This window comes from Suncus etruscus, chromosome 5 (assembly GCF_024139225.1).
Source record: "Suncus etruscus isolate mSunEtr1 chromosome 5, mSunEtr1.pri.cur, whole genome shotgun sequence".
Taxonomy (NCBI): domain Eukaryota; kingdom Metazoa; phylum Chordata; class Mammalia; order Eulipotyphla; family Soricidae; genus Suncus; species Suncus etruscus.
The window spans coordinates 20,975,825-20,987,602 of NC_064852.1; the positions used below are offsets into that span (position 1 = coordinate 20,975,825).

Sequence of the window (11,778 nt, forward strand, 5' to 3'; positions counted from 1 at the left end):
CGAGGCGCAGAACCCCGGCCCAAGAGACCAAGCGGGCGCGAGGCTCTGGGGAACAGGAGACACAGCCTGGCCGCAGGATGCTGCTGGAGACGGAGCTGCAGGGTGAGCGGGACCGACCCGGGGCCCCCGCCGCTGCCATCTGCACCTTTGGCGGGACCCGGGGTAAGAGCCGCCCTGCAATCGGCCTGGGCAGCCTGAGAGGGTTGGTTAGGGTTGGCACAGAGACGGGAAGCGGGACCCGCCGTTGAGGGCTGGGCACACTCAGCGCAGATGGAATCAACGAACATGCTGGAGGTCTGGCAAGTAAGGTCCCAGGGGCCTTGGGCTCCGCGTCCAGAGCCCTCCAGAGCGGGCCTGGGAGGAGCCGGCAGCCCTCCGCTCCCTCTGCTTGCTCCCTCAGCAGCTCCAGCTACCCCAGCGGTTTGGCCCCAGCCCCAGGGTCGCCGGGGCGGCGCTGCAGACGTTGGAGATAAATAATAGAGACCTCGCCAGACGCCAAGCGAGCGCGCGCAGGGGACGCCTGGACCTGCTGCCAGCCCCCACCTGTGCCGGCCTTTGCGGCACCTCCTCCGACAGATAGCGGCCCCCTGACGCCCCGGGGTACCCTTTTGGGGGACTGCCGCGACGAGGTCTTTACCAACAGAGGCTCTGGATCCATGGAGCAAGAGGAGAACTGGGTTTCCCCATCCAGCAGCCAGGGGGCCCCCAGATTAGTCTACCCTCACCTGGGAACTGGGGGGTTCTGGACAAAGACTACATACGGACCCCTTCAGCGCCAGCTCTAAATTTATTCACTCTCTGGAGCTTCTGCAGCTACTGGCCCATGTCCTCACCCTGCCCAGTGCCCAGGGGCCTTCGCTGCTGGGGTGGTTGAACGGGTGCCTGGTGACCTGGGAGGACTAGGGGGTGTTCGAGCTTCTCTTGCTTTACCCCTGGGCGCTCTCACCTGTTGAGGACCAAGGACAGGGGTGTCTCCTAGTGTGACCCATTCCGTAGGATCCGCAGTCCAGGGAGGGAAGGACCTGGTGGGGGGGGGGGGTCTCTTCCCAGAACCTCCCGCACAGCACCGCCTCCCAGAGCAGGTGCCAGAGCTACACTCGAGGCTGAGTCCGGCTGGACACGCCTGAGGTTATCCGTGGGTCCCGCGGCGTCTACCTTTGGGTCTCGACGTCCAATGGAACCGAACTCCTTCCCGGGACCCCCACGTGCGGGGAGGTGCGGGTTGAGCTGCCCAGCACCCGAGCCCGGCCCCGCCCCGCCGCGGCCCCGCCCCGCCTGCCGCTCCGCCCCCCTGCGCGGCCCCGGCCAGGGGCCCCCCGGGTTTAGCGCCCAGCCGCGCCGAAGCGCTCGGACCCGCCGGCAAAGTGGAGCGGCGCGCGGGACCGCGGGGTGCATGGAGGCGCGCGGGGAGCGAGGCCCGGCCCGGGAGGCGACGGGCGGGGACCTGCTGCTGGCCCTGCTAGCGCGGCGCGAGGACCTGCGCCGAGGTGTGTCCGGCCCCGCGCTCCAAGCTCGGGGGGCCATGGACCAAGCCTGGAGGGCAGGCGGGCGGGCGGGTGGGTGGGTGCAGGGAGGGTCCCCGGAGCGACTTGGCTCGGTCCGCAGCCGCTCAAGGGTTGGGAAGTGTCGGGGGGCGGCACCCCGGGGCCCCCACTTCTGGCCGGCTCCGGAACCCGTCGTACTGGAGCGGGTTGCGGCACCGCCTCCGAGGAGCTCCGGCCAGGCCCCAGCTCTGACCCGCACCCCCGCAATGTGGGGCCGGAGCTGCGACCGCCGTGTCCCGGGCCGGAGCGGGAGGTTACCCAGCGGTTCGTCCCGGTTTCCCACTCGGTGATGCGTTTTCTGACGGCTTCGCGATGAGAGGGACGCGGGCATTGGGAGGAGAGGCTGGAGTGGGTGGGCGCCAGCCCTGCTCATTGAGCCCGGCTTGAAGACCCGTGAACGGATCCCAAAAGCTGGACAGACCCCCGTGAAGTGGATCGGGATCCCGAGCGAAAGTGCGGAGAACGGAGGGCGCTGGGAACCGAGGGCGCGGGGAGCCCGGGACGCGCGGGCGGTGTTTGTTGGACCCGGGAAGCGAGGTCAATGCCGCTGTCCTGGCCTCGGTGCTGAATCCACCCCGCGCTATGTGTCTGCTCAGCGGACCCCAAGGCCCTGCTGTCTCCACCGCACCGTCAAGAGCGGGTCCGACCAGGCTCTGCTCCAGCTGCAGTCTTGCCCAAGGATGGTCCACGTCCTGGAGACCCTCCTGGGGTCCGGCCCAGCCCGCAGGCGCAGGAGGGGCGCGGAGCCTGTGTAGCGGGCAGAGCCAGGGTCCACGCTGCCTACCTAATTGAGCTCCACTCCCTTCTCCCGCGTCTTCTCCTAATTCTAGAGTGCCCTCAGCCCCGTATGAGGTTCCCTTGGACCCACTACTCCTAGTGGGCCTGGGAACAGAGCCCTATGCTGGGGTGACGGTGATGGCCACAGTGGAGGGAAGAAGCACGTGTTGTGTGTGCTTGTGGGAGTCTGGTGTGAGGGTCCACGACTGACAGTCCCCAGCACAGGGATGGTCACCCGACGCGGGATTTCGGGTTTGATCGCGGTGGCTCAAACAGACAGCGATCATAGGGTGAGGATGTTCACTGTCTCCTGATGATGGTGGGCGTTCCTGTGGAAGGGAAATGACCGTTCCCGGGGTCAGGCCCCCTGCATCCTCTTGCCTACCGTCTAGCCAGCCCCATCGCAGCAGGGAGCTTGGGTAGTCCGCAGCGCTGGGACTGGGGGAGTCAGGATCCCTGAGTCCCTCTGCAGGAAAGTGAGGGCATCCCCTGACCGTGCTCCTGTCCGCAGAGATCCCGCTGTGCGCCGGCTGCGACCAGCACATCCTGGACCGCTTCATCCTCAAGGCGCTGGACCGTCACTGGCATAGCAAATGCCTCAAGTGCAGCGACTGCCACACGCCGCTGGCCGAGCGCTGCTTCAGCCGCGGGGAGAGCGTCTACTGCAAGGACGACTTCTTCAAGTGAGCGGCAGCCTCGCCTGGTCCCTGCTCCTACCCCGCCCAGCTTGTGCCAACCCCCTGTACTCCGGGGCCCCTGCACCAAGCACCTGGCCCCTGCATCCAGCTTCTTCACCCGGCCTTCTGTGCCCTGCTCCTCCCCTCTCACTGGCCCTCCCGCATCCAGCCCTATCTATCCCTGTTCCTGAACCCGGGGTCTTAGAGCTCTGCACCTGATTACACAGGCTTCCTGCGCTGCCACCTTTTAAATGAAGTGATTTTGCATCTCAGGAGCAGCCCAGTGAAAGTGGTGTGACTGGCACCCTGGGGCTGGCACTCTTTGACTTTTGTTTTGTTTTTGTCCTTAATGTCTGGGTCTGGGGCCCTTGAGGCGGGGCTGCCCCTGGATGCTCCAGAGCCTTTGCTCTCCTTTCTGGTCTTCTATGTGGCAGGTGCAGATCGGGGCGGGAAAGGGTTGGTGGAACCTTGGGAGCTGCTGCCCCTGCCCCGCACTGCCCGGTACTCGCCGCTCCAACCCGCTCCGGGCGAAGGAGCCGCCCTGGCGGCCGTGCCCTAGCCGGCCCCGAGCCTACCCTGTTCGTGCTCCCGCAGGCGCTTCGGGACCAAGTGTGCCGCATGCCAGCTGGGCATCCCGCCCACGCAGGTGGTGCGCCGCGCCCAGGACTTCGTGTACCACCTGCCCTGCTTCTCCTGCGTCGTGTGCAAGCGGCAGCTGGCTACGGGCGACGAGTTCTACCTCATGGAAGACAGCCGGCTGGTGTGCAAGGCCGACTATGAGACGGCCAAGCAGCGAGGTGCGTGTGGGGCAACTGCTCTAACCGGGTATCCCGAAAACCCACCCACCCCCAGCTCCCCTGAGTCTGCACACACTCAACAGTGTGAGGCTGAGTGGGTCAGGGAGGCTGAGGCAGCTGCAGTAACCTACTACACGCCAAGAAATCCCCTACAGGGCACAAATTCAGCTCCAGCCAGGGGGACAGAGCATAGCTGCTCAGCCAAAGCCCAGGTCTTCGTCTCAGGGACCTCTGAGAGAGGGTGCAGGGAGGCAGGTCTGAGTGATGGATTTATTTATTTATTTATTTATTTATTTATTTATTTTGGTTTTTGGGCCACACCCAGCGGTGCTCAGGGGTTACTCCTGGCTGTCTGCTCAGAAATAGCTCCTGGCAGGCACGGGGGACCATATGGGACACCGGGATTGGAATCAACCACCTTAGGTCCTGGATCAGCTGCTTGCAAGGCAAACACTGCTGTGCTATCTCTCCGGGCCCGAGTGATGGATTTTTGACCTACCCAAACCCTCACACAAAAAGGAGGCACAGGCCACATGAAAGCAAAGAGGAGACGATATTTGCCTTGCATGCAGGCCAACCTGGGTTCTAGCTCCGGCATCCTATAAGATCCCGAGTCTAGATGCCAGAAGTGATTCCTGAGTGGCACCCCACACAAAATTAAATAAATAAATAAATAAATAAATAAATAAATAAATAAAGTGGGGCTGGCGAGGTGGCGCTAGAGGTAAGGTGTCCGCCTTGCAAGCGCTAGCCAAGGAAAGGACCACAGTTCGATCCCGATTCCCCGCATCCCATATGGTCCCCCCAAGCCAGGGGCAATTTCTGAGTGCATAGCCAGAAGTAACTCCTGAGCATCAAAGGGATGTGGCCCGAAAAACCAGGAAGGAAGAAAGGGAGGGAGGGAGGAAGGGAGGGAGGGTTGACAGAGGTGGACCCTGCCGCTGCTCCTGCTTCTCCTTCCATGCCCCACTCCCCAGCCCTAGGCTATGCTGTCCTGGGATCCTGGTCTCTGGGATCTGGCACAGAAAACCCACGACGTGCTTCTGCCGCGGCTTGGGTGCTGGGGTGCCGTGGGGGCCTGCCTCAGCACCCTGCCGTCCTGCCCCACCCTTCACAGAGGCTGAAGCCACAGCCAAGAGACCACGCACGACCATCACGGCCAAGCAGTTGGAGACCCTCAAGAGCGCCTACAACACATCGCCTAAGCCCGCGCGCCACGTGCGAGAGCAGCTCTCCTCTGAAACCGGCCTGGACATGCGGGTGGTGCAGGTCAGCGAGGGCGCCCCTGCGGGTGGGTGGTGGGTGCAGGCTGGCCTGGGCAGCCCTACGGACGCACGCCCCTCCCCCAGGTGTGGTTCCAGAACCGCCGGGCTAAAGAGAAGAGACTGAAGAAGGACGCAGGCCGGCAGCGCTGGGGACAATATTTCCGCAACATGAAGCGCTCTCGGGGCGGCGCCAGGCCCGACAAGGACAGTGTCCAGGATGAGGCACAGGACAGTGACGCTGAGGTGTCCTTCACAGGTGTGCTGGGGGCTCAGGGGAGGGACAGGAGGGCTCCAGTCTACTGTTCTCTAAGCCCTGATCCCTTCACTCAGCCAGTGCTGCCTGCCTGCCTTCCTTCCTTCCTTCCTCCCTCCCTCCCTCCCTCCCTCCCTCCCTCCCTCCCTCCCTTCCTTCCTTCCTTCCTTCCTTCCTTCCTTCCTTCCTTCCTTCCTTCCTTCCTTCCTTCCTTCCTTCCTTCCTCCTCCCTTCATATATTCTTCCTTCCCTCCTTCCTTCCCCTTCTTCTTTTTCGTTTTTTTTTTGTTTGTTTGTTTTGTGGTTTTTTGTTTTGTTTTGGTTTGGTTTGGTTTGGTTTTTGGGCCACACCCGGCGGTGCTCAGGGATTACTCCTGGCTATCTGCTCAGAAATAGCTCCTGGCCGGGAGAGAAAGCACAGAGGCAGTTTGCCTTGCAAGCAGCCGATCCAGGACCAAAGGTGGTTGGTTTGAATCCCGGTGTCCCATATGGTCCCCCGTGCCTGCCAGCAGGTATTTCTGAGCAGACAGCCAGAAGTAACCCCTGAGCACCACTGGGTGTGGCCCAAAAACCAAAAAAAAAAAAAAAAAAAAAAAAAAAAAAAAAAGCTCCATCGGCTGCTTGCAAGGCAAACACTACTGTGCTATCTCTCCGGCCCCCTCTTCTTTCTTTTTCTTTCCTTCCTTTCCTTCCTTCTCTTCCTTTTTTCTCTTTCTTCCCTCCCTCCTTTCTTTCTCTCTTCCTTTTTTCTTTCTTTATTTCTTTCTCTTTCTTCTTCCTCTCTCCCTTTCTCTCTTTCTTTCTTTTCCTTCCTTCCTTCCTTCCTTCCTTCCTTCCTTCCTTCCTTCCTTCCTTCCTTCCTTCCTTCCTTCCCTCTCTCCCTTCTTTATTTTTTCTTGGTTTGTTTTTGGGCCACACCTGGCAACAGATATTGAGGAATCATTCCTGGTTCTGCATTCGGAATTTATTCCTGGAGGTGCTCAGGGGGCCCTATGGGATGCCGAGGATCAAATCCAGGCTATCTGTGTGTAAGACAAATGTCCTACCCCCATACAATTTCTCTGGCTCTCATTAACCAGCCTTTTCAAGAAAACAAATCATTCAGCATCCCCCTAGAATCTACCTTCTTTGTTTGTTTTTGTTTTGGACCACACCTGATGATGCTCAGGATTTACTCCAGGTTCTGCGCTCAGGAATTGACTCCTAGCAGATGCGGAGTACCCTATGGGATGTAGGGGATTGAACCAGGACAGGCTGCATACTAGGGTCATATGCCCTTCGTGCTGTCTTATTGCTCTAGCTCCTAGAATCCACCTTATGGTATAGACTCTATACTATAGAGCATCCCCCAACAGACTCTGAGGCTATGCCACAGACTTCCACCCACATTGTGGAATTGGCTCTGGGGTGGTGAACCTGTCTATAGAATGGGGCTGGGGGTCAGTATACCCCTTGATTCCAGGAAACCTGACTGGACTCTTCCTGCCCCTGATCAGGCCTCACTGGGAAAATGCAGGTGATCCCAGACCATCCAATGCGTGGGAACCGGGGTGCAGAGCATTGGGCATCCAGTACCCACTTGCTTTCCCCTTCTGCTTCTCTTGCAGATGAGCCGACTGTGGCCGACATGGGCCCTGCGAATGGCCTTTACGGCAGCCTGGGGGAGCCTACACCAGCCCTGGGCCGACCTGCAGGGGCTCCTGGAAGCTTCCCACTGGAGCACGGGGGTCTGGGAGGCCCTGAGTCCTACCGTGAGCTGCGGCCCGGCAGCCCCTTTGGCGTGGCTCCCTCCCCGGCTGCACTGCCTGGCCTCCCGGGACCCCTGCTCTCCAGTTTGGCTTACCCCGATGCCAGCTTGAGTCTGGTGCCTACCGGGGCCCCGGGGGCGCCCCCACCCATGAGAGCACTGGCAGGGACTGGACCCAGCTCTGACTTGTCCCCTGGGAGCAGTGGGGGTTACCCCGACTTCCCTGCCAGCCCTGCCTCCTGGCTGGATGAGGTGGAACATGCCCAGTTCTGACTGACTCTGTGAGCACTGAACTTGAGGAGCTCCAGGGACCCTTCTCGGGGAGCAGCAGGACCTACCTATAGGGCTGCAGAAACCACAATTGTCAGTGGATTTGATCTCCCCAGAGAGAAGTCACCGCTGCCGTTCTTCCCTGCAGTCCCTGCATTGCTTGGGGCTCGAAGCTTCCTCTCCGGAGGCTACAGAGAGATCCGGTCTACTTTGTGGGGCAGCGGCAGCCTGTCGCCCACCTTGCCCTGCATCTGCACAGCCAGTTCTCAGTGCATCCATGTCTCGGAGTCTTGGGGCGCAGGATGGATGCCTTGGGAAGCCCCACACCCCAACCGTTTGCACCCCTCTGTGCTCCACTCAGCACCCAGCCTGCGGGGGTTCGTTGCCAAACACCCTCAAGGGCTGCACTGTGATGATCCACTGGAAGCACTAGACATCTCCTGCAGCCCACCCCCCACCCCTGGCAGCTGGACAAACCTGCACCCCAAGCTCCCCATTGGGAGTCTGTGAGTGTCTATCTCAGACTCCCGGCCTCAGCCACAGCGCTTTACCAGACCCAATAAACGGTTCTTGGTGGGAACTGGCTGTTTTTCCGGGCAGCTGGTGGTGCCTATTTATTTGTCAGGGAAGCTCCTGATGTGAGTGGGACCCTCTTTGGTGGTCCTGGTGTGTGGGCGCAGACTGTCGGGAGTGGGGACTGAGCATGGAGCTGGGGTTGGAGACTGGGGGGGAACCCGACCCTCCTCAACCTGTCCTGGTGCGGCTGCAGGAAGAGGCACTTCCTTCAGGGAAGGCGGCCCTGGTTTGAGAACAGGATGAAGAGCAGAGGGGTTTTGCAGGGAACTTGGGGGGACTCTGGTTCAGTCGTCTCACTAGAAGACTTTTCCCTGGGTCCCAAATAAACAGTGGTCTCCAAGTCTTTCATTGGTGAGAAAGAGGAGATTGGGGTAGTAGTAGTTGGGAGGAGTTGAGCAGGGTGGGAGAGGACATGGACTCAAAGTGGGGGTGCTACGGGGAAGGCTGGGCCTCAGTGCTGGGGCTCTAGACCCTTTCTAGGGTCCTGAGGAGGAGAAAACCGGGACTCTGGCTTTGGAGAGGGCTGTTTAGCTCAGCACAGGCCCTGGAGGTCTGATGGGGGAAAATCCTCATCTGGCTTCCTGGCCCCTTCCCCAGGCCCCAGGGACCTTTTAGTTGCTGACTGGTTAATAAAGCCCAGAGTGTTCCCCTAGGGTTCCACCTGTCGAAGCCACTCCAGCTGGCTGATGCTGAGCCCTTAGAGGTGCAGGCAGGAGGGGGGGGGGGTGTCCTCAGTACAGACTGGAAAGGGGCGCTGGAATCCAGGAAATGTAGGGTGCTGCTCTATGTGGGCCCCAGTGCCATCCATTGAAGAATCTGCTCGTGCTCCTGGGCCTCATCCCGCTGCCCTCAGTTTCCCCAGTTGGATGCAGGATAGCCCCAAGTGCCTGTGGAAGCCTGTGGGAGCCGGATTTGAGTCCTGGAGCAGAAAGGGGGAGCAAGGGCTGCGCCTAGACCAGAGACTATTCCTGGGCTGGGAACCTTGCCCACTGGCTCTGCCGAGTTCAGATGCCGGAGGAGGATTAGGGAGGGACTGGGGGACAGTGCAGAGGGAGTGAGAGCTGGGAGAGTGAAGGAAGTGCAAGACCAGTCTTCAAGTGACTGATTTTCTCTCTCCCCTGGACTTTTGCTCAGGTGGCGCTCAAGGTCCAAAGACCCAGCGGCTGAGGGTGGGGTTGGGAGGAGCACTTTACTTTCTTGAGGATGAGAGTCTTAAGCTACTTTGGGGGTGTGTGTGTGCTTCCGAACTCAGGTTCTACCCCGTGAAATGTAAACAGTTGAATTTCTAAGAGATAGTTCAGTGACATGTCAAAGGACTTTCTTTCTCCCTCTAACACAGAATTTCTGCTCGAACTGCCCAGACCTTACTTCCCTGCCTCCCTTCTTCTGCCTTCCCACCACCAGCGCCAGCGCAGCAGAGTGGGGGAGACTGGCCCTTCATTGGCGTGTGCAGGCAGGGCTGGCAGGGACTGGAGGGCTAACGGGGGTATTTTTCAGGTTAGGAACGCCTGATAAATCAGCACCATTCTAAAGGAATTCATCTACGGCGCGAATCCCAGGGGCTGCGACGATCAATTCTTTAAGCCCATAATTGTTCAAATTACTCTGAGCAACATAAAACATTAATTTTAAGAAATTTAATAGAAAAAAAAGCTCTTTCACACTCACGACGAGACAAATGGCAGCCAGCGTGGCGACCTTTTTCTGCACCTTGGTGACATTGAAGAATTTGAAAGTTATTTGCATTTTCATTCTTTGCAAAATGTTGACAAGCTTTTGGCGTTGGTGAGGCACGTGGCAGCAGGAGGGCTCCCTCCCCTGTAATTAATGGGGCCCCTCATCCCCTTCATAAGCAGAATTCCAATCTGCCTGGGCGCCCACCTCCCTCCAACTGACTCATTTTTTACCATAAAAATATTCCTCCTGACCTGGTTTTTCTTGACATTTCAAAACAGATGAGAGGCTGAGTGTGGGGATGGGGATGTCAGAGATCTGTGTGTCCCTCTGTTTCTGAGGCTGCTGTCAAGGTGGGGGTTCCCCGGGGCTTCTTACCCCTAGTTCTGAGAAGTCGTTCAGCGAGATTGCTGTAAGGGTTCCAGGGTGCTGGAGTGCAGACCTGCCTCTCTCACTGCACTTAGATGAGTTTGGGCAGATGTGAGATTTATTGTATTATCATTTATTTTATTTATTTGTTGGGGCCACACCCAGAAGTGCCCTGTGCTGACTCCTGGCTCGGTGTTCAGGGATCACTCCTCGGGTTGCTCAGGGAACAGTATGTGGTGCTGGGGATTGAACCTCAGACTTTGTTGGCAGGGCAAATTTTGACCCTGCTGCACCATCGCTCTGGCAGCCTCGACTGATTTGTTTTGTTTTTCATTTTTGCTCCTTTGATTTTGAGCCATATCGGGTATATTCAGGCTACTGCAGACTGGGTGGTGCTGGGGTCTGTGGAGGTGTAGATGGGAAGCAAACTCTGACACTTTTACCTGGCAGTGCTTGGAATCAGTGCCTGTCACTCTTTGATAGTCAGCAGGGGTGACTGGCTGAGGTGGGGACTTCTCCTGATACCTCCCCACCCCACATCAGGCTCCCTCACTGGCACTCGCGGTTCAGTCCCCCTCAGGGAACCTGCTCTAGGCTCTGTTTTGGGCTACAGGCAGCCATCGGGCTCTCAATCTAGTCAGACCCCACCCACCCTCTTAAGAGCACTGGAGTAGATGCTGGTGGAGAAACTCGGAACTTTCAGTTCCCAAACTCAGGAGCTGGATGCCAATTGCTGCCTTCCAGACCAGGCAGACCCTGAGGGCCAGTCCTAAAGTGCTCCCAGGAGCAGTTAGGGGACTCTGTGTGTCCAGAAGGACAGGTCCCAGAGGACAGACCTGGTGGTGGAGGTGGGGAATGTTTGGGGATTGAGGGGAGTGGTCCTGTTATGGGGACCACAGCTGGGAAGAGGTGCCCGGATGAGTTGTTGGGGTCACAGCAGCCACTTAGAGCCCAGGCAGGGTAGATGTAGGGGGTCCCCTTTTATGCTGTGCCATATCCATCTACAGCCTGCTGCCTGCGTGCCTGCCTAGCTCAAACTCCCTCCCATCTCAATACCTCCCTCCCCTCCGGGGATCCCCACCCCCTTCCAAGATCCCCCTCCTGGCCCCTCCTCCTCCCACCGATCCACAGCCTGTCTGGGGTCTGCATCTGTGCTGGTGTTGGGGTCCTGACCTGGGGCGGGGGGCACAGGCGCCAAGTGGCAGCCGGGAGGGACGACCCCACCTAAGTGGTCCTGAACCCCGGAAGGAAGGAGAGTGACCCACAGACACAGGGGACCCATCCACCGTCCCTCATTTACAAGGCAGCTCCACCCAAGGCTGCCTGGACTATTGTCTCCAGCCAGGCCACCCGGACCACCAGCCCTGCTTGACCTCTAGGGGGGTCACAGGTCATGACCGGAGATGTTCAGGGTGACCTTGCCACAGCCCCTCTGACTCATACTTCTTGTTCTTTCTCTGCTGGGGACAATGTGGCCACAGAGGGAGGGAAGAGCCGGTGGTGGGGACACGGCTCGCTGTAACGTGGGGAGTGCCCTGAGCCCCACCCCCTCTGGGTCCCTCTGCCTTCTGGAATATTCTTTCCAGGCTCCCCAGCCGAGACCTCTGGCGAGGTCTGTGGTCTTCCCGGCCCTGCTAATCTTCGGAATGACAAGGTTTAAAGTTGAATTAGCAAAGCGCTGTTATGCAAAGTCTCTCATTAAACTAAGTGTCCCATTAGTGAAAGCGTGGGGGTGGGGTGAGGGTGAGGGCAGCCTGCAGACATTGCAGAGGTGATGTCACCGGAGGAACACTAAGTGGGACCCCACAATCCAGAAAAGGGTGTGGCTA

General features: G+C 59.1%; 1 protein-coding gene across 2 annotated transcripts; it reads left to right on the forward strand.

The window, feature by feature from the left end:
* The first annotated feature begins 77 nt into the window (after positions 1-77).
* Positions 78-7,333, forward strand: LHX3 (LIM homeobox 3). Of its 2 annotated transcripts, none has more exons than XM_049773692.1 (6): positions 78-162; positions 2,833-3,004; positions 3,593-3,795; positions 4,913-5,064; positions 5,145-5,316; positions 6,921-7,333. In XM_049773692.1, exons 1-6 carry the CDS (start codon positions 78-80, stop codon positions 7,331-7,333), a joined length of 1,197 nt encoding a protein of 398 aa, XP_049629649.1. The 2 variants fall into 2 exon arrangements, with proteins under 2 accessions (XP_049629649.1, XP_049629648.1); XM_049773691.1 differs by lacking the exon at positions 78-162 and adding an exon at positions 1,394-1,487.
* Positions 7,334-11,778: the final 4,445 nt, after the last annotated feature.

What these genes read in the sequence shown, in the direction of transcription:
- LHX3 (XM_049773691.1), top strand. Translation starts at nt 1,394, where the DNA reads ATGGAGGCGCGCGGGGAGCGAGGCCCGGCCCGGGAGGCGACGGGCGGG. An exon ending in TGCAAGGACGACTTCTTCAA is followed by an intron (nt 3,005 to 3,592) that starts GTGAGCGGCAGC and finishes GTGCTCCCGCAG; the next exon opens with GCGCTTCGGGACCAAGTGTG. An exon ending in TGAGACGGCCAAGCAGCGAG is followed by an intron (nt 3,796 to 4,912) that starts GTGCGTGTGGGG and finishes CACCCTTCACAG; the next exon opens with AGGCTGAAGCCACAGCCAAG.